At 30.6% G+C, this 23,367-nt stretch overlaps 1 protein-coding gene across 1 annotated transcript; it reads right to left on the bottom strand.

Moving 5' to 3' along the window:
• Positions 1-4,794: 4,794 nt before the first annotated feature.
• On the bottom strand, positions 4,795-22,028 carry LOC143047988 (uncharacterized). The gene is made up of 3 exons (XM_076221381.1): positions 21,912-22,028; positions 17,063-19,749; positions 4,795-5,559 (listed from the first exon to the last, which is right to left on the bottom strand). The coding sequence occupies exon 2, from the start codon at positions 19,659-19,661 to the stop codon at positions 17,070-17,072; it is 2,592 nt and encodes an 863-aa protein (XP_076077496.1). The 5' UTR covers positions 19,662-19,749; positions 21,912-22,028; the 3' UTR covers positions 4,795-5,559; positions 17,063-17,069.
• Positions 22,029-23,367: the final 1,339 nt, after the last annotated feature.

Consider the following 23,367-nt stretch of genomic DNA (forward strand, 5'->3'; position numbering starts at 1 on the left):
TTATTTAGTTCACAAATAGCACTTTTTTCAGTACATACATATGACATGTATATATGTATACCTGTAACTGTTTCTCATGTGATAACAAATATATATAGAATATAACACCAACTATTTTCATATAAATAAAATTTACAGGCATAAATATAACATCAAATGCCTTCTATATATAAATATCTATATACAAAATGTACATAACGAAAGAGTTTTATAAATATCAACAATATTTAAAATTTGTACAAAGTGTAAATATTGAACATTAAAAATGAACACAAGAGTTTTATGACAAATAATATTAACTAAATATTTACACACTTAAGTTTCGAGTTTCAGACAGTCATTGCTTTGGTTACTGCACAAACTCCAGGCTTTTAAACTTTGAATTAGCCATAGTCAACATATTTTTTGGAATGTCAAAAAAATAAATAACGGCAAAATCGATTTCATTTTATCAAGCCAATTATAATTTTATTTGAACTAAATAGGTATATTGGTATGCAAATTATATACATGTATAAAAGACTGCCATTCATGCAGCAGAGAAAAAAATAATGTAGAAATCACAGCCTAGAAATGTATTCAATATTGCTGATGATATTTTCCAAATGTCAATTGATAACAAATTCCCATTTCCCCAACAACATGGAGTACATACAGTTAGCTTGACTTGTTTTTCCCCTGATTTTAATAAATGTGCAAATTGTGAAAACTGTGTTAATAAAGTTAAGAACCATAAACCAGAAGCAATTAATTACAAGTTTTGAAATAAAACTTTTTGCACATTTCTACTTCTTGCTACTTTTCAATACAATGCATATTTTAATACATAATATCAATATTTATATTGCAAAACCTTTTATATAACAGGGATTTAATTCTATACAACAATTTTAAATTAAAAGTTACAACCTAAGATGTTAAACTTTATACTTCAATGAATAAAATAAATGTATTTAAAATCATTGGTAAACTTTAACTGTTTGCTTTAAGTTACTATCTAGTTATCAGCATTGAAACAGAAAAAACCTTGATTTTATCCCCCCGTTTAAAATACAAGAAGTGAGAAGATAAACCTTGGTCTAATTATGTTATGTAATCCTGAGTTCTTCCAAATATTTTCTTTGAAAAACAACTTTGAACCAGCTTTCACAGAATTAACCTTTTCCCCATCAAAAATGAATAAAATCTTTTCAATTTATTTGAAAGTTTTCAAGTACATATTTTTTTACAAATTTCAATGACAACAAAAAACTTACTTTATCAACAGGTGTGATGTATAAGTTGGCAAAATATTTAAACAGTCGTTTTAACATTAAGTTAAATTTAAATCCTATAAAGTATAACTAGAGAAAAAGGTACCAGACTTAATGGTTTTATCTTTTACTTCAATTAAAGACTTAAAAGTAACAGAAAACTTCATTTCATTCAGTATCTAAATATAAGTGTCTCCCATTCTAAGAAATCCAGAAAAATTAATATGGAACAAACATTTATCAATTCAAGGTATTATAGTTATTACATCTGTACAATTTTAACAGAGGTATTGATTTTTTTGTGGTACTTACAAATTTTTTTTTTTTACAGTACCAAATAAACATTTTCCATTCTGTGTTAGATTAATGCTTTGTTACTACATGTGTATCAACAAGGAGTTTTTTTCAGTTCTATAAGTATGAATTTGTATTTCAAAAACAACCAAGCAAAGTTTCTTTCAAAATTGTTTCTTTAAGCTTCAATATGTATGAATTAGGTACAATTTTTCAAAAACAGCCAACCAATGTTCAGTCAAAGAAATTGGGGTTTGGCATTTACAGGATAAAATTGACGATTCTTTTTTCAAATTTACAGAATTAACAAAAATTGTCAGGACATGTTCTATCAGTCTTTTACTAATTGCGTGGATTGAATGTTTCTATAAAAATTGCAAATAAAAATAACTGTTGTTGAAAATAAACAGGATTCCTTCATAAAGAAGACCTGAAAGCCACATTCCTGAGGTTTCTAGTCATGTAACTTAACCACTGCATCAGAAAGGATAATCATAAATATATTGCATGGTAATAAACTACAATACAATTAAAATTTCACAGACAATAAAAAAAAAATCAAATCCTTTTATATTTCTCTACAGTCAAATATGTATGACAACCTATTTAGTACATAATTCTCTGTAAGATAGGTGTTATATAAGATTTTCACACTGGAAAATGTGAGAAACATGTAATATATTTGATTCATTTAAATCAATTTATACGAGAAAACACTTTTATTTAAGGATGTTTGCTTGTCATGCTTCAGAATTTTTGTCAGATTTTCGAAATCCTCTGGTTTTCTCCATTTGAATACCTTAAAAAAATTTGCCCATGGACCCCCTTTTTACTTTTTATAAATCTTTTACAGGTATAATTATTAGCCATTTGTTAAAGTCTTATAAAATCTTATTTATTTTTTAATAGTTTTTAAGAATTTTAACTTGTCAATGATAAAGCTATGAAAAATCAAGTAAGAACATTTTCCCGCCAAAATTCAAATGGCTAATATCTCGAAAAAACAACCACTTTCACCCCTTTATTATTTTTGCTTTTTTGATTCCTCAATTAATCCCCTATCAATATTTACTGTTTTATGGAAAGTTATTTATTTTGAAACTGAGCAGCAAACTTCCTTAACGCTGATTGTTGATGTATTTTGAATGTTTTATGTGAAAACTGGATTCCTACACTCTAGTTGACAAGATTAACTTTCCCAAATGTCTTTTTTAAAGCATTCATCTGTATTCCTTTGCACGGTATTCAACCCAACCCTAAGTAACTTACTCAAGTATTTTAATTCTATAACCAATATATATCCCAATTAGATAATCATCCCTTAGCTCAATCTACTGAAGTAGATTTAAAGCTCAACAAACATACAAATGATGTAATATCAAAACATCTTATACCAAAAAAATAGAGGTATAGATAACAATTGAAATATAACCAATGAAGTCAATTTAAGGAAATATGAAACAGTTTTGTCTAACACTTTTATGAAAACTGAAATAATCAAAATAGCACTTTCAAAATACTACAACCTGTATAACAGTAAATACAAGCACAAATATGAAAATAAAATTTAGAGAACATTATGTACAAATATTGTATGTCACATTAAAGGAAAAGTACATCATGTATTTCATATGAATAAAACAAAATTTGTATCAAATTATATTTTGAAAACATTTCTCATTCAATTTTTATTAATTTTTCAACTTATGCAAGTCTATATTCATTGTTTCCGAATAACTTTATTCTTGAATTTGATTTTGAAACTGGTAATTTTTAACGCAAACCTAATGCCATCATGACATTTTCCTTCCATCTTTATTACTTTGTAACAGCAGAAATTCAATTATTTTTAAAGTCACTTAAAGAAACTCAATATTTCTATTTGTTCAGTTGAAAATTCAATGCAGAATGGCACTGTAGAGATACGTTAGTTGAAATTACTCATTGAAATACATTTTTGACTTTGCTTGAAACCTGTCTAAACTGAATTACCTCTCCAAGACTTGTGGTCATGATTTTGTTCAGCTTTGGTAGATTTTCTGTTTTATATTGTTCACAATGCATACAATTTTAATCTGAGCTTCAGATCATGTTATGTTTACGCAGGTTTTCAGTTTGTTTAAGATTTGGTTTAGACAGGTTTCACTGTATAATAAAAATAATAACTGATAAGGAGACTTTGTACACTTTTGTCACACAAATGTTCTCGATAAAGCTATAGTACATCATGGCCCTATTGCAATTAAAGCTACATAAATATATAAATAAACAATGTATATACATATGACGACTCTACATGTTTAAAGCTGATATTATATGAAAGACAAGCTAGTTTTGATAATCATAATGAACATTTAAACAGCAATATCACACATATCAATGCAGAATTTGTTTTCTTTCCAATTCATTCATACCCAATGAAATTTATTGTTTTAAAATTCCATTTCGATCTAACCCTTTATATAAGCTAAGAAATAAATTGTTCTTTAAAATAAAAAAAACACTTTTTGAGGATCCTATGGCATCTAAATTCATTAAACCCAAGTGACATGATATTTGGATTAAATATCTACAAAATACCTGGGGATAATTCTTTTAAAATAATGTAATAAACTATGTAAAAGGAGGGGTGAAATCAAACATGACATTTGTCATTTAAAGTTCACAGTATGATTTAAATGAATTAATAATTATATTATTCCTTTTTAATTTTTTCCATACTTGTCTTTAATTTATTGACAAACTTTCAAAAAAAAATTGTATATTTTGACTTTTTTTCCAGTCATATCTTCATCAAATTTCACAATTAACTACAGTTACTTCAACTTACTTGAGTCTTGGGTTCAATAGATGTTGGATACAGATACATGTATGACAATGACAATAAAAGAGGTCAAAATGGGGTCATCTACTAAAGAAAATGTCTCCACAATATTTTTAGCTATAAGTTGCAAGTAGTGGTTTTTTTATACTGGTTTTGAAAATTTACAAATGAGAAAATAACACAGGGAAATATTGAAAGAGAATATCTTTGGTTCACGAGCTGAACATAATATGTATTAATCTTTGTACAATGAGTTACTATAAAATAGTTACTGTGTGTATTGACCTGGGATTTAACAATATAAACTAATCAGACTATAATTTCTACTTAATCTCAATACTGAGGCTGATTTGGTATGGGGATTTGTTAATTCTTAAACAGTAAAACTTTAAATGGTGAATAATTTTTTGTAGGATATATCATTTAACTAAAACTAAAAAAACATACACCAATTTAAAAATGTATTTAAGCAGCATGACATATGGTGATATAGAAGATACTACAAAGAAAATATTTCTCTTTCTTGTGACAATTGGATGCACTTTAAAACATTTAAATGACATAGCATACCTTTGAACACCTTTATTGATTTATACCTATACCAAACATAAAACACCAACCTCCATAAAAATCTTTTATGCTCCACTCTTGAACATGTTTATTGAGCTGGCATTGTCACAATTTGTCAATAACTGCTGACACTTAGCCATTTATGGCCATTTTTAGTGAATTACTCAAACAGCACTTGAATATTTTTTTACAATTCATCAAACTTTAAAAAAAGATTTTATGAGCTTTTAAGACTAAATATATGAGTTTTCTGGAAAGAAATGAAAAACCTGAAGGTTTTAACGTCATAATACTTTTGTGAGGAATTAATGAAAAAAATGTGGACATTTAACTATTTTCATATAGTAAGCAAAATGCATCTCAAAACGGTTCTAAAAGAAATGTAAAATTTTAGAAGTCAGAGTACTGATGAACAAGCTTATCCTTTATAGTTTCCTCCAAAATCCAAGGTTGTCCTTTTCTGCTGTATCTGTGTCTATGGTCAGTGTTTGGCCAATCAGGACAATGCCAGCACCTCATGACTTAAAATAACACATTTTGAAGCTGACTGAAACAATATTGCTTTCTTCTGTCATGTAATATGACATTGTCATGGGTCATGTGTACCTAAGAAACTATCTGAAAAGAGAAAGAAATATCATATTAAGGTATAAGCACCATTAATAAGTGATCTGACACATATCTAATCACTAAATCCATTTAGAGATCTGTACAGAATTTAAATCAGGAAAACTAGAATCACTGATCCTTTGGACAGAAGAGAAGCTAGAAGCAGTGATGATTTTGGTAGAAGATAAAAAGTAGAGCTAGAAGCAGTGATGACTTCTCATTTTCCTGTTATTTTGTATCTCGTTATTTTTTACCTCACAAAAAATAAGTTGGTTTACAGCAACTCCATCAAGAGTGGATTTTGTTTGAGTCACTCTGACTGGCCTTTGTGTACTGATATATCATAGGTAAAGTACGTTTTTATATTTCAATTGTAATTTTTAGAAATAAGCATGATATAGTTGATACAAGAAAAGACATGTGTCTAATTTATGGTAATTCATGTACATATATCAAACATTATTTGAACTTGTGCACCACTAAATCTTCAAAGACCCTCATCAAATTCTATTTAATCATCAAAAAATCATTTGCAAATAACAACTAATTCTTCAAAGTGATTTTTTCCTTACATTCTCATGTCACCATACCTGAAGTTCGTTTTGAGGGAACAAATTAATGACATTCAAATTTTAGCCATGTCATCTTAATTTGCTATGCAAGACTTTAATATCACATTTCATTCAAATTTATATATTTGGAAATATAATTCCAGAATAAATTGCACCTAATGAAATATGTAAATACAAATTACGGTTGCTACACAAAACTATAACATCAAATACCTTGAAATTAGTTGGAGTACAAATTGCAAGCCTTCAGCCTGCCAAAAAAATCTACAAGGCTAAAACATAATACAAGGATAAACAATCAAAGGCGGCAATTCTTATCTATAACTTAAATGGCGAAAAGCAAAGTAGAATCTAGGTGTGTAGAGTGGGGTGCCCATACCGGGACACAATTTTGCAGTTTTATGATTTTGAGGAGTGAAAACTTCAAAGGATGGCTGAAATGGAAGAAATATGCTGGTAAATTACATTTTTACCTTAGCTGTATTTGGCAAAACTTTTAGGAATTTTGGTTCTCAATGCTCTTCAACTTCGTACTTTATTTGGCCTTTTTAACTTTTTTGGATTTGAGCGTCACTGATGAGTCTTTTGTAGACGAAACGCGCGTCTGGCGTATATACTAAATTTAGTCCTGGTATCTATGATTAGTTTATTTATAACAAATATAATATTTTTTTTAAACTTGGACAAATTTTGGCACTAACTGCAAAGGACCGAAAATTGGACAGCAGCCACTTTCATGAATGAAAAACACAATTTCAAAGAAGTATTTCTTAGTAATTATTTGAATGAATGCCCTGAATTTCAGTTCTTTACACCTTTAAAATGTCTACTATTCATATATAATGAAATTGATTTGATAAATATTGTTTAAAGCTGCAGTTATTTGGCTTTAAATAGATGTGTATCAGCGAATAAGTGTCCCCTTTGAAAAAACATTAGGCAATTTCAAATAGCCTTTAATGTAACTTTTCAGATGATTTTTTTTCAAAGAAACACGTTTTTCAAGCTAAGAATATTTGGCCTTTGATGTTATCTTCATATAGAAATATCACTATACTTCAGAAACATAAAGACCTGAACATAAACTGCAGAAAACATGGAAATTTATGGCGAAAATGAGCACCCCACTCTACCTGTCTAAATTATAACATGAACTGTTGATACAGAGATATGTCTCACCGTATATGTTTTGAAAAAAAAAATATCAATACATTTAAATTGTACTTTAATATGTAAATTATGCAAAAAACTCAAATTCAATGCACCATGACTGACTTAATGGGTCAATAAGATGGTGCCAAACATTTTCTGAGATATAAGATATATATTCTGGAAACATGCTCTTCTTTTTGTTTATTTGATTTCAAAACCACTAATGAAAATTAAAAAACCACTGGAAAAAATCTAAATTATCATCCCATAAAACCAGAAGAATGAGAACAATTGCTTTGGAAACCTTCAAAACAATAAATCCGAAAAGTCCTGATTTTGTGCAAGATCATATTGTATAAAAGGATGATAGATATTCCAGTGGTGTAGAAATACCAAGATTGAGAACTACAAAGTATGGTAAGAATTCTTTCAGGAATGAGGAAGTACGACTTAGGAATACACTGACAATTGAGGCCAGGAATACGGCCTCATATGACTAGGTTAAAAGTTATAAAACAAATCATTTCTAACCAATGTGATGGATAAAATAGTTTGAGCAGTGCATGTAAATACCAAATCCTGATGCTTTAAACTTTGCTAACTGCTTTTATTATATATGCTTATTGGCTGTCATTCATCTGCTATATCATATATGCTAATTGTAGAGCTTTCTGCTTGTTTTGAATTTTAAATATTATTGACCTATCATAGCTACCTATTCAAAAATTTTTGCATTATTGTTAACTATGCAAAGGTTCAACAGTCAATAGATCATGAAAGAGGAGGCATGGTCAAAAAATCTCTATAGAAATGAGATGTGCCAACGCTTACAACCCCAACCCCCATCAGCACTCACCTAATGTTTAAAATTGTGTACAGTTCAGACAAGGTTCATGATATCCATATATAAGAAATAAACTCTCCAAATCAATTGATAAAGGAATAAAATAGGAGGTTCAAAAGTATGGAAAAAGGACAGATAGACACATAGCCATATCACTAATATTGCAAGCTTTAGAAAGCATGAGGTAATTGTATGATAAAGATGCTCCAAAAATTTACCACAAGCCTAAAATACTGTCTCAACAGCAAAATTTAACTTTAAACATATGTAGAAATAAGAAGAGGTGGTATGAGAGCAAATGAGACAACTCTCCATCCAGGTCACAATTTTTTAAAAGTAACCTATTATAGGTCATAGTACAGCCTTCAACACGGAGCATTGGCTCACACCTAACAGCAAGCTACAAAGGGCGCAGAAAATTACTCGCGTAAAACAATTCAAACAGGATAGCCAATGGTCTAAGACTAATCTATATAAAAAACAAGAAACACATATGAACCACATCAACAAACAACAACCACTGAACAACAGGTTCCTGACTAAGGACAGGTGCAAACAAATGCAGCAGGTTAACATGTTTCAACAAGCACCAACCTTCACCCTTCATAATGATTTGAAAAAGTGCTCCAGACAGAAAATTTGTTATTCTAAAACAACATTGAAACTGTTTCTGTTATTGACAATGCATTCTAGAATTCAAAGACAAAATAGATTAATCTGTCAGTTTAATATTTAGAACATGTGGATTTTCTAACATTTTATAACATAACAATATTTCATGAACATAGAGTAAAGCATTTAACACTCTGAAGTGATGTATTTAATTTAAGCTGATTACATTTTTTAATAAGATTCTACTTTTTAATATCAAGCTACTTGAACATTCAGTATAAGTTCAATCGCCTGAACAAACAGGTGATTATTGTACTTCTATTACTTGTCATAAAACTAGGACAGTAATACAAAAAGTAAACTTTTTAATAAATGGAACACAACACTTAAATGAACAATACAATCAGCCTTATTATATTTATGATTAGTGTAAAGCCCTTTGTTTCTTTTGACAGACGATATTATGATATATTTTAAGTAGCCTATATTTTAATTTTGTTAATGAAATGCCTATCATTTAACCCGATTGTTCAATGAGATACACAAAAAACACATATTTGTTATCATCAAATTACTGTCGATTTTTTTTAAAGTTGAGAAGATTTTTTTATAGTTTTGGCAGAGATAGTATTTAATTTAAGACTGAGTATTTTGATAGAAAATATAGAAAAATTACCTTCAAATCTTTTTTTCATAGTTTTGGCGAAATCAGGGGGATTTCTCATTTCATTAAAGAATTTTAACCAAAAAGAAAAAAAATACAGGGCAAACATTAAAAAATTGGCCAGACCTACGTGATAATCTGCCTGTGAAATAAAGCAGTTTTAATAGTCTATTATTTATTGTGTTTTAAAAATTAGCTCTTTAAAACTGATTTACATAAATTAAAATGTGCTGAAAACATGTTCATTAAATTGTTATATTAAAACATTGGATACATGTATCTAAGGTGTTGCATTATTCTCTGTCTTTCAGCAGTGTTATGTCTAATGCCAATTACAACTTGATGGATCAGGGTATTTTTTGCATTATCACCTACAAGTCTCAATAGTAGATATCCAGTACTGTGGATTCATTATATTATTATTCGTTCGATACCAATTTTTGTGGTTTTCGTGGGAACAGGTGAACCACAAATTTAAATGTTCAACGAAATACCAAATTGCTATTAGGTTGTATTTAGATTTTGACAAAACCACGAAATAACATATCCACGAAAAGGCAAGTTTTACGCAATCCATGAAAACTGATACCCACAAAAATAAATGAATCCATAGTAGTCAAGTTCAGCTTAGATATATTGACCAATGGAGATTACTGTGGATTCATTAATATTCGTTGGATACCAATTTTCGTGGATTTCATTGGTACAGGAAAACCACGAATTAAGATGTTCAACGAATATCACATTTGGTAAAAGAAATGAATGCATAATTTACCAAAACCACGAAATTAAATATCCACGAATATGCAAGTTTTCTTCAAAACACGAAAATTGTTATCCACGAAAATAAATGAATCCACAGTACTCCATTCATTGAAGATGAATCAATTCAATCAATCAGACTGTCAAGTTTTAAATATTGACAACTTCAAAACTACTGTCCAAAACATACCCAAAGTCTTAGGTATAAAGACAAATAAAAGTCAAAGATACATGATTTTTACATTATAAGTTATCTACGTTCATATCTGTAGATATGGATATTTTAACACCCTGAAGCAGAGTTTGCGAAATCTTTTTTCCCCTGGTGGTCCTTGAAGAAAATCTGCTGGTCCTCACTATTAATTCTATTGAAAAATGATAAAATTGTGTCAGTTCTATGCAAATTTTTTGGTGATAAATTCCTGAGGACCACCACTTTTCGTGAACTCTCCCTAAAGTATCCAAGTACACCATGAGGCGCAGCCAAAGGGTGTACAGGGTACTGAAGGGTGTTAAAATATCCATATCTACGAATATGAATGTAGATAACGAATTTCTCCCCGGTCTTAGTCTAAATCTGGCGATTTTAAGAGAAATTCCATCAAAGTTTAACGTGAAAGTAACGTTTTGGTTTTTTTTAAATATCTTTTATTAAAATTTGAGATTTTTTAAAGGGGTGTAGGGTACTACCTTTGGTAGAACCCTACATGTAGACAAATAGAAGACGTTTTTAATCTAAAGACAGAGAAAGTGACATGTGTCGAATTTGGCGCTCAAAGTTGTGAGAGTTACATCATAGACGGTGTGATGTCAAGTTAGACGTGGGTCATTTGCATAGCTAGGTCAGTAGTCCCTTTAATTGACAATGTGGCAGAATAGTGATGCATTTACTTAAATGAGTGCAAATAATCGACATAATAAGATAGAATCGTTAGTGGATTAAGTATTTAATTATACAGACATCATGGATAATCTACAGAATTCGATATTTCATAAGGAACAATCATGGGACTAAGAAAAACGCGTGTGAATTTCCACGATGTAATAGGTTAGCAACACTCAGGGGCTATAGGTTTTGTAACGTTGTGCGTTAACCAATCAAAATCCTAGAAATATACTAAGCCAGGGATAATAGGTGTTATCGAGCTTTCAGAAACTTCAAGTACTCTCAGATCTTTTTTTGTGTCTTTAGTGTTCATGTCAGTTGTTTGTGTGTTATGTATCAATCTGATGAGTCAGGCACATTTCAACTGATATTTTAAGTTTGTTCTTATTTTGTGATGTTTCATCATTGTCCTAGGTTAGGGGAGGTTGGGGCTCCCTGATTAGCTACAGAAAAGTAGCTCTTTGGCCATTTTTATATTTTTTGACAATTTACGATCCACAAAAATCCAAAATATAAGAACCATTAGAGTTATAGTTCCACAGCAAGGTGCCCACAAATGTGTTAAAGCCAACAACATTCTGTAATGCCAGTCCTGAGACAGGGCTCAGGAGTCTGCAATTAAGTGGTTGTTGTTTGTTGCTGTTTATCCATTACATTTGAATTGTTTCACATTTGTCATTTGGTCCGAGACCACAATTATTTCGTAGTGCATTTCTTTTAGAACATAAATGTAAATAAAAAAAATCCGACCTGCGCTTTCTCAAAGAAACTTTTACAGTGTGTTGTACTACTTTTGGGACAAATTATATCAAAATTATAGAAAACTTCATGGCCTCTAACTCAAAATATGGACAATTTTATCTTTAGGGCGTCTTGAAATCTTTTGTCAGCTTCCGAAGTGCTATTTTTCAACCTTTTTCACCTGGACCAAATCACTACTTTCCTTTAAAATTCTGGACCCAAATTTTTTTACAGTGTAATTTCATCCCCCTACTTGCAATTTGAGGCATTAAACATGGAGAAATAAATTTGAAAGGGGTATAAAAATTAATGGCAAGTAACCCACTGTCAACACTAGGGACTATATGTGTGAACAACGAAAATCAAGGGACGACAATTGTGGTCTCGGACCATTTCATGGCCTTTTAAAGCTTGCTATGCCATATGGATTTTGCTCATTGTGAAGGCTGTACCATGACCATATGATGGCAAGTTGTCTCATTGGCAATCATAACACATCTTTTTTTTGTTTGTTATTTAAATACAGATAAAAAAAACAGTATTCCAATATATGACAGCCATGCACATATTCTATCTGTCCAAGTGCAATAACTTTAATATATTTTTCAAGGTTCTTTTAAATTTTTTCATAAACATCCAAATTAAAATTGCTTACAATGCAATTTCCATGTGATTATTCTTTGCAAGGGGTACATCTCTTGTAAAAATAGTTGATCAATACTGTTTTTAAAACTTATCTAAGACCTTACTGATATAGCTTTGATATAATTTTCATATAAAATAATTAAGCAATTTTATTTAATATTTCAAAGGGACATAATTCCTGTTAAAATAGCCAACAGCACTGATCTAAGAACATTTCTAAGACACTATGGATATTACTGTTTAACAAATATCCTAAAAATCTGACAAGAAAAAAGTAAACTACAATTTAATACAACCTTTTTAATAATATTAAAACATTTCTAAGGGAAATTACTCCAGTAAACATAATTAAACAGGGTTGTTTTAAACTCTGATATTAACTTCAAAAAAGTAAGAGAATGTATGTAAGCTTGAGAGCACTTACAATGAAATTTCAATATGAGTCATCTATCAAGGGGTATAACTCCTAAAAAATAATTGTAAAACAGTAAAGCACTGATTTTTGAACTCGTCTAGAGACATTGCAGACATCAATAGCTGCCATTTTTCCATTAGCTGGCTGATTACAGGATAAAGTAGTATTAATAAAACTTCAAAATAATGACAACTTTATAATATACTTAAAAGTCAATATAGACACAAAATATTATCATTCATAATTTCAAACTTCAAACACATATTATCTGGATGCCAAACACATAATATTCAAAAACTTAGATGTATCAAAAAGACAATAGGAGACCACATGGCTTCAAACATGGTCTATTTAAATTCGTCCAAGTATGACAATAACTGTCAGATAGTTAATGACATGGTAGATTTATGATCAATGACATACTGCATTAAAACCCATGATCAGGTGATCTGTGAACTGTCTTTCAAATTACAAAACCCAAGAGTGTGCACAGACGTATGATTTTATTAGTATTATATAAATGAACTGAAAATGTACAATCAAATTTTTTAACGCAAGGGAAGTCTCATATTCTGAACTTCTCCTAAATTAAAGACTTTCAAGCTTATATAGTATCCTCAGCCATAAAACAGTCAATATTAGCCTACTTTTAACAAGTTCAATTAACATTTGATTACATTGATGGATGCAGGGGGAAGTTCAGAAGTTGGTACCACAACCTTTTATTTTTAATTATGTGAATATTTCAGGTTGTCCAGAGGTTAGTATCCCCCTTTTTTAGTGTGTGAACATTTCATGGTGTCCAGAGGTTGGTAACCCCCCTTTTTTATAATGCGAACATTTCATGGATTATTGGTGTCAAGAGGTTAGTACCCCCCTTTTATAATGTGAATATTTCATGGTGTCCAGTGGTTGGTTACCCCCCCCTTTTTTTATCATGTGAATATTTCATGGTGTCCAGGTTGGTACCCCCTCTTTTTTATCATGTGAATATTTCATGGTGTCCAGTGGTTGGCACCCCCCCCCCTTTTTTTTATCATGTGAATATTTCATGGTGTCCAGGTTGGTACCCCCTCAGGCCTCTTTTTTATCATGTGAACATTTCATGGTGTCCAGAGGTTGGTATCCTCCCCCCTTTTTTTTCCTTTCTTTAAGTGAATATTTCATATTGTCCAGAGGTTGGTCCCCCCTTTTTTTTTAAATTATTTGAACATTTCATGGTGTCCAAAGGTTGGTACCCCCTTCTTTTTTAATTATGTTAACATTTCAGTGTGTCCAGTGGTTGGAATACCCTTTTCAAAATACTTGATCTGTGTCTGTAATTATTACATGAGGATGAATAACATAAGCTGGTTGCATTAGCCTTAATTAATATTATTACCAAAATTAGGACTTAACCTTTAACATATATTGCTTAAAACTTATATACTTAAGGATAATCCTGAATGTGTTGGATTAAAATGGCATTGAAAAATTTAAGGTCAGACACACAGTTGGTTCATTCTGATCTACAACTATTAACTGTGTTGTGTTTGGACTAATAAAAACTTCAATGCATATGTCTCTGTTGAATATATTTAGATGAAAGCACACCCAGTACCCCCCTTCCCCTTTTTAATTTATATTTTAAACTGGGAAGTTTAAGAGCTTGACATACATTTTGTGTTGTATTGTGGATTGTTTTAGAGATTTATTAAGATCTTGATGAATTTTGATTTCGATTAGCTGTGTTGTTGGGTGTCTGTTTCAATGTTAAATAAATATACCCTGAATCTTATTTTATTCATTTGTACATGAATCAGTGAATGAGAGCTAATGAGGGAAAGATCTTATTAAGATTAAATCAATAGTTACATAATATTTCTCTTTTGAATTATTTTATTTCAATGACATTTTTGTGTTTATACATGTTATATGATCGTGATGATAAAGTGAAATTTTAGTGATTATATCATACAGTTTGTAAAGAATTAGTTTAGTTATATATTCAAATTGATCATGTTGATCCTTAAGTTTAAAATATAAATTAAAAGAAAAAAAAAGGGCGTTTAAAAGGGCAATTTCTTAAGTGAACCCATTACATTGCTACAAAATCTTTTCTAAACACAATTTTTTAGCAAGTGTACATGTGTTGAAAATACAAACCATTCTATCATGTCTATCTTAAAATCTTTGAACACTAAAGCCATTTTTAGCCTTTATCGTGATTCTTCACAATCAATATTCTTTATACTTTTATTAATGTTGAGATTGACATGAACTACACTGACAATTACAATATAATTTGTTTGTTCAGATAAAATATTGATGATTTAATGGTACTAAACATGAAACATATTATTTTTCTAACAAAATTATCTGCTTTGTACTGACTACAACCTGTCATATTAAAATTATATCTGCCAATTAGACCGATTGATCTTTAACATGCAACAGATAAATAAATTGTATATAAGGAAATTGTTCCAAGGTTAAAGCAATGTACCCAACAAATAAGAAGAACTCCTGGTCACACTAACAACTTCTGTTTAGCACTTTTGAACAAAGTAAACTTTTAAAAGTGAAATAGAGAAAGAGAGGCAAAGATACCAAAGGGTCATTCAAATTCACAACGAAAAAAAACTGACACCGCCATGGCAAAAGAAAAAGACGAAAACAGACTAACAACAGTATGCAAAACACAACATATAAAACTAAAGACTGGTCAACACGAACCCCAGAGTTTACTGTGGATAACATTAATGTTCAGTAAATGGATTTTTTAATTTCCTCATGTACAAGTATCTTTGTTCTCCCAGAACTTAGTAAGGTCTTAAACACTGTGGTACCATGGTGCTATCTTTTCTATCATAATATTGCTACCTGGGATGATTAAAAACCAGTGCTATGTTAATTTCCATGTTGCTATTTGAAAGTTCTCTGTTTTAGGAAGAACACTGTCAGAATACATGTACTATTTACAGTCATGAGCATCTAAGATCGGAGGATTTGCTGAATGAAAAATGCTGAATTTTCTCCTTTTTTTTTATCATTGAAATATCTTTACATGTAGCATTTTACTAGCATAATTATTTTTCCATTGTAACATATAGGTGCTGCATGTGTTGGGTAATAACCAACTGTTTATATGAATTGAAACTTATGAGAAGCACATTCTTATAAGATGTTTAAGTTAAAATAAATGTTTAAACACAAGTGTATGAATGTGTCTTTTACTGATTTTTTAGGGGTACATGTACGGGTGCTTAAGGGTACTTCCACAGTCCAGAATCATTGAGAAATTAACAGTTAAGGTCACCTTTGCTGATCAAGGCATCAAATTAAGTTGTAACTTCTTACCTCATTAAGCCCCTTAAAAGTTGTGAAGTTTAAAAAAATTTGTAACAACTATCAATATAGAAAAGAAGACGTCGTACAATGTATATATGATTGCCAATATCTAATACCTAAGTAATACAATCAATATTATTTAAAAATTGTACAATCTTGTTTTGTTTTTCATAATGTAAGCTTCTAGTTTAACATTTGTCTGTGCTGACATAAAGTTTCTAAGGTAAAATCAATCCATCTATCAATCTAGCTAGCTTAATAAAAAGTTACATAACAAAATATCAGTACTATAAAAACTAAATAAATCTAAACTTGGCCAAAATTAATTCCTGGAATTTCCCCAATATTTTTCAATATTTTCCAACTGAAAACCAATTGCAAGACTATTAATTTAAACAGTCCTTTGGTCTTAAAGTGGAATTTAAGATGGAACACTTAGAGAACACTATAAACACAAAAATATATCACCTTAATTTAATATGTATAACTTTGATATTTTTCATGACCCATGTTTTATATAATTAAATATATACATGGTACAGAATTACACTGTATCTCATAATATTGAGAAAAAAATGTATATACTGTAAATTCATGAATTATTGTTGCATAAATTGCCATTTGGGTACTAATCGCCAGAATCTAAACTCCTAATTTGAAATTTTTTGTCAGAATAAAACTTGATTTTTAGCAATATCACAAAAATTAAAACGGCATATATGTCTAAAATGACAAAATCGCAATAATTTCTAAATTTACAGTAACTGAAAACATTTTATAAAACTAACTATAAATCTGTTATTGCCATCTTAACCGTACATGTATATGTATATTGGGATTGTAATAAAACAAACATGAAAAAATCCCCTAAAATTAAGTGGGAACTTACCCCTTCGTCAACTGTTCTCTTCTTGAGGTTTGACTGGTCCCCAAAGTCTCCTTTCCCATTCTGAGGCACCATAAGGGAGATGTCCACCCACTTTAATATCACCTGATATTTTATCTACTTTTACTAATGCTTCCTTCAGAAGTCTTTGTGTCTCTTTTACTACAACATGAGCATCTAGCGTTGTGTTTGCTGCTTTTAGTGAAATTTCACTAAAAGGAAATCCTAGAAAGAAGTCCCCAACTATAGGTGCTGGGCCTTTCAATCTTGGCCTGACAGGATGTTTACTGTGGAGTGAATCTCTCCTTATACTCAAACGAGAATTGTTGGTATTCCGTTGACCCAAGTCTCTACTGTTACTTTGTAGTGATGACCTAATTGTCTGTGATTGCGTTGGAGAATTAGACACAAACAATTGTGATCGTGTAAGATTAATGTTAGCTTGTGAAGAATTTCTTCCATTGTTACCATAGTATTTTGATACAGGATTTCTAGAAATATTTCGTGGAATACTACCATGTCTCGGTGTTATGGTTGTTTTTGGAACAGGTGTACTGGCTTGCAATTTCTTATAACTAACATTTGGTAGATTAGATACAGAAGAATTACTAATATTTGTTTGCATCCTGCTGCGACTTCTGTTTGAATTCAGCTGAGATGGTGTATTACTTACACCAAGAGCAGATATTTTACGAAAAGTTGATGAGTTTCCATTAGGTCGTAGCGACTTGATTTTCATGGTTTGACTAGATTCTGTTACAGATGTATTACTATTTGATGCTGAAACTTCTACAGCAGGAACAATATTCTGTCTCTGAGATAAAAGTCTTGGTGTAGCTTTCATTGATTCTACTGGCAACGATATCAAGTCTGAGTTTTCACTTGATCCAGAAAAACTGGAAATTGCACTGTCTGAAGTGGCAGAACTTTTTATTGAGCCTTTCTCATGTCTATGTGATATTAACCCTTCAGACTTACTGGCAAAAGATGATGATGTAGTTTGACGATCAATTCTTGGGTATCTTGAACTAGATTCACGAGTGACAGCACTACGAGGAACTCGGATATTGTTAACAGTTGTATTTTTTGACACATTGTTATTATCGTCAATTCTCTTTTGACCTATATAGAATTTTACCTTTTCTCGAGACCCAACAGTTTCATCATAATTACTTCTTGTATCAGCACTTTTTGAACGTTTTATAGAATTTTTTATTGGTTTATGAACTTCCTCATGACCTTGTCTCAGATCGCTATGTGAACTAGAAATACCAGAACTACCAGAATTTGGACGACTATCCTCTTTAGTGTTAACTAATGGAAGTCCTAGACATTCGTCTCCCTTTACCTTTATTTTAATTTCATCAGAATCCTGTTCTATGTATGATGCCAGTTCTCTCTCTACAGTTGACTGTTTGCTAAGACTACTAATGTTTTTGTGAAACGATGACCCTCTCTGTATTGAACTATGGTGGCTTAATCGACTGCTAGAAGCATACCTATCTATTGTTTCATTGCCTTTTATCCTAGTACTTTGCCGCTTTAATTTCTCTCCCCCTCTCAAAACATCAGATTCTTTGAAATTCATCAACTGAATAATGTCATGTAGAAGTGGTTTTTTGACGATCATGTCAACCTGGCAGTCAGCACTAAGTGAAGGACTAAAATTAACCTCAAGTAACCATGGTTTCAGGTTCTCATCAATAAGAACATCAAATCCATAAAGTTCAAAACAGTTTGTACATTTTGGCACTTGTGGAGCTTGAATCAGTATGGTTAGTATAATAATATTTAAAATTCGTATCCATAAGACATTGTCATTGATATTGTTTTGATGAAAATAATGACGCAATTGTGTAAGTGTCCATTTGCAACCGGGGCCAATATACTCCTTGTCAGTAGTATAGGATGGACTATGCTTATTAATTGATGTGTTTGTCAGATGAGCAAATACGTTATTTAATGTATTTAGATCATATTTTTCTGTGCTAAATCTCACTATACCTTCTTCATAGATGTAAACGGACAATGGGTGAAATGATGGCACTGCTACATAAATGCGGAGGTCAAATTTATATCCACCAATTAGCATTGGTTTTGCTATATATCGTTGTACAACTGCATTACAATCATACTGAAGCTCAGAAATGTCTCGGAACAGAAATATTCCCCTTCCTCTAGACATGTCTGCAGGTTTACATATCCACAGTAAGGACTTGCCATCATTTTGTTGTTGTTTCAGCCTTCCATACTCTGCAACATAACGTGTATAATCATTTGGCAAGTTGAAAGCAATAGGACTAAAATTATAAACCCCTGTACCATGTACTCCTTTCATTCTTTTCAAATTCCTCGCCAAACAATCTTTCTTTGTTATGCCAACAGACTTTGGGTAATGATTTAATCTTTGCCATGACTGCAGGAAATCGTAATCACAGTTACGAAAACGTGATGTCCTCCACCATATATTCCAATCTTCATCTTCTTGTTGTATTTCATCAAACTCTATCCATCCTCTTTCAAGGAACATCTGACGAATAATTTCTGGTCCCTGTCCATGATCGTTGAGTCTGAACACCAATGCCTTGGACCTGTCAGTCATACCTTTTATCTGATAGTATGCTAAGTATGTCAGAAATTATGATTCATGTCATTCTTAATCCTCTACCACTAAAGCAGGAATGCTTTACCTGAAAAGTTATTAACTGATATATTATTAAAGTTATTACAGTATTTAACAAAAATCTTAAATAAACTATATCTCTATTTTATTGTTCACTTTTTCAAACACCATATGAAGGTATCTTTGATAACCACCACTGCCAGATAATTATTGATACATATTTTGTTATATATTACATGTTCAACTTACAATGAACAATCATTCTATCATTTTTCAATGTATGGTCTTATACAACATGTAGATGTAACTAATATCAAGCAGTTGCACCATGATGTACATGATATGTCAGGCAACAGATATTTTCTTTTTTTATTCATTCATAATGACATATTAAGTTATATTCATTTGGTACTTTAAATTTGTATTTGTCAAACTGCATTTTAAATCATCAAAATTAAAAATTGCTGATGATGACAATGTTTTAATCTACTTTAGGAAATTTAAATTTGGAAATCTTTCAAGTATTTAAGGTGCATTGTACATGTCAGTCTCCATTCTCAAATTAATTGATGCATTAGACTTTAATTAGTTATCAGTTCATTATAAAAGTTGTCAACAGTAATTATAATCTTGCCAATTTCCAGTTTGTTATGATGATGAGAAAAATATATTTTATAGTTAATGGAAAGGCATTTACTTCAGTGTGAATAGCTTTGAACCAAAATTCAAGCAATTTGACTGGACCAGAAGTTGTCAATGTGTACCTATTCCAAGGATGCTTTAGGCATTGGTTTAGATTTCCCTTTGGGCCTTTGATAGTCTTCTACTTTATATTCCATTTTTTTTAAATTACTGGTGAAAATTCTGAATAAACATTTTTCAACATACATACATGTATATAAAAGTGTGTATTTCTGGCCTTATACATGTAAAATCTTTTATAAAAAAAATTATTTGAGATTACCTGGTACATATTTCAACATCATAAAAAAATGTGGCTGCACATGTAACAGTAGCATAAAATTGTGACAGTGATTGAATCCCAAAGGCCAAAGCAATCCTGAGTGATTCCTTAAATTCAACTTTTAATATCATGAATCTAAATAATATTTCCATGCTATATTCATTGCTCTCAATTTTAGTGTGATGCAAAATACTGTATAACATTGCCATATTTCATGGAATTCAAGACACTCCAGCACCTGGCAAATCAGCACCTTAAATCATAGTGGCTTAACCAGGTTAAACTATAATGAATATTTATGTCAGTATTTTAAGCAAAAAGGCCAGAATTATTGTTTATTCTAAATTTCAATATTGTTTCTGTGAGTTATTTTACTTATCAGTATTTTTTTCTATTTAACTTTATGTGTATTCAAGGTATTAGATATTTGTTATGCATAATCATGTTTTAAACAGTTGAGCATTTTGAATGTTTGTAGACTTCATGCTGTGTAAACTTTCCTTCATTCATACACTGTAGTCACTTCATGAATACTGGTACATGTGCAATGAAATCAGTACAGTAGATAAGATATAGATATTCTTTTTAATGAAATGTACTCAACAAAAATTAAAAATTCAACCCCCAATTTTTTTTAAATATTAAATAAAATGCAGAATAAGGGGATAACATATTTTTTGGTCCCCCTAGACCAGAAGCTGATTTGACTTGATTTTTCTATAGGGGCAAAAAAAAAATGGGTCCCAATTTAATGTGTGCCAATTAATTGTTTCATGACCATTATCATATGCACCACCAGTCAGACAAAAAAAAATAAAGATAAAAAAGATTTTTTGAAGAAAAAAAGAAGGCTTATTTTTTTTATTTGTTGTCATTTTATTTAGATACATATATGTAGAAAAGGAAAATATACTGTCACTGAGAATATGTTTTTGATGAATTTGCCACAATTTATGTGACAATATCTAAAAATTAAGGGATATAACAGAAATTGTCAACTATATTCTTACATGTATTAGTCATTACAAAATTAACTTTTTATATCATGCTACGTGATAATTACTTTCGCTTCAACTGATATATTATAAAATATTTAAATGCCCTTTAATCATAACTTGATTTAAATCAACGTTGTCAAGATTTATGACTATTTAATTTTTCAAAAGGCATTTGTTCTTGTACATATTTTGTCCGATATCAGCAAAATATTTTAATGTTGACAATTGTAGAACAAGGCTATATAAATCATCTCTTTATTTTCTTACCTCTGCATCAATGACATAAATGAAGAACAGTCCTGACACATCTTAGTCCATTCATTCTAACTTTCTACTCTTTCATGTGCACCTTTCCTACAATGTTGACATCACGTGACATAGCGACAACCAATCAGAATGATCCTTTCATTACACTTTAGTTCAAGAAGATCATGAGGCCCATTTAGGAAAAAGTAAAAACACAAAAATACTGAACTCCGAGGAAAATTCAAAAAGAAGTCCCAAATCAAATGGCAAAATCAAAAATTCAAACACATCAAACGAATGGATAACAACTGTCATATTCTTGACTTGGTACAGGTATTTCTTATGTAGAAAATGGTGGATTGAACCTGGTTTTATAGCTAGCTAAACCTCTCACTTGCATGACAGACGCATCAAATTCCATTCCATTGTCAACGATGCGTGAACAAAACAAACAGACGCAATGGGTAAAAATGTCAAAAATAGGGGTACAGCAGTCAACATTGTGTTATCATCTTAATCACTATAAAAACTATTGTTCCAAAAAGTCTTTAGGAACTACTTAAATTTTCATCAATCTAAAATACGAAATTAACATTGTAGTTTATTGAAATAATACCTTCCTTACTGTATTTGAATTTTTCATTATTATTCATGTGTGTATATTTTTTTTCTACATTTGATACCAGCTGTACTGTAATACAAACTTTTTATTTTTCCACATCATCATAATTTCTGTCTGAAATTATAAATATATTAACATGGTCCTAATGTGGTCCAAAGAATATAGAATAACAACCAAAAAAAATAAAAAAATAAAAATTTGCCAAAATAATAATGAATACATAAAACAGAAAGAGAAACAAGGACCCCCCTTTTCTGCCTGAATCTTAGAAAAAATAAGGTGACAACAATCCATACACTAGAGGACAAACAAAATAAGTAGTTTTTTTATGAATTTCCAGAGAATAAAAATAAATATAAGTGTGGAGAAAAAAAGTTTTACGTTTTTGAAAATTATTTTAAACAAGAATATTTCAATGCTAATAGGCAACATTATGCCCCACTCACACTGTTACATTTCCATGTTCAAGTGAGGCAATAAAAATATCAAGCATACCATGCAGAACTCAGGCCTCACTTAGAATGTAATCCACTAGCAGGAACACATTCACCAGTTCGAAATGGTCCAGTGCAACTCTTCTAGATTTATTGCCAAAGTACTATACATGTATAGAGCTCAAGGTGACCCAGAGCTCAAGACATCACTTCTGGAGAAGTTGAAATAACCACCATTTCAAAAACAGACAGAAGTTTCAAGATTACTATTGTTCCAAAAAGTCTTTCATAATAACATAGCAATATTGATACCAGAATTAAGCCTTGTTTTCAAGGTGCACACTAGACAATCAAACCAAATATGTTCCATGTGACTTGTTTTCACAGGAAATCAAAACAAACATTGCTTTTTCACCAGAAA

This window comes from Mytilus galloprovincialis, chromosome 10 (assembly GCF_965363235.1).
Source record: "Mytilus galloprovincialis chromosome 10, xbMytGall1.hap1.1, whole genome shotgun sequence".
NCBI lineage: Eukaryota > Metazoa > Mollusca > Bivalvia > Mytilida > Mytilidae > Mytilus > Mytilus galloprovincialis.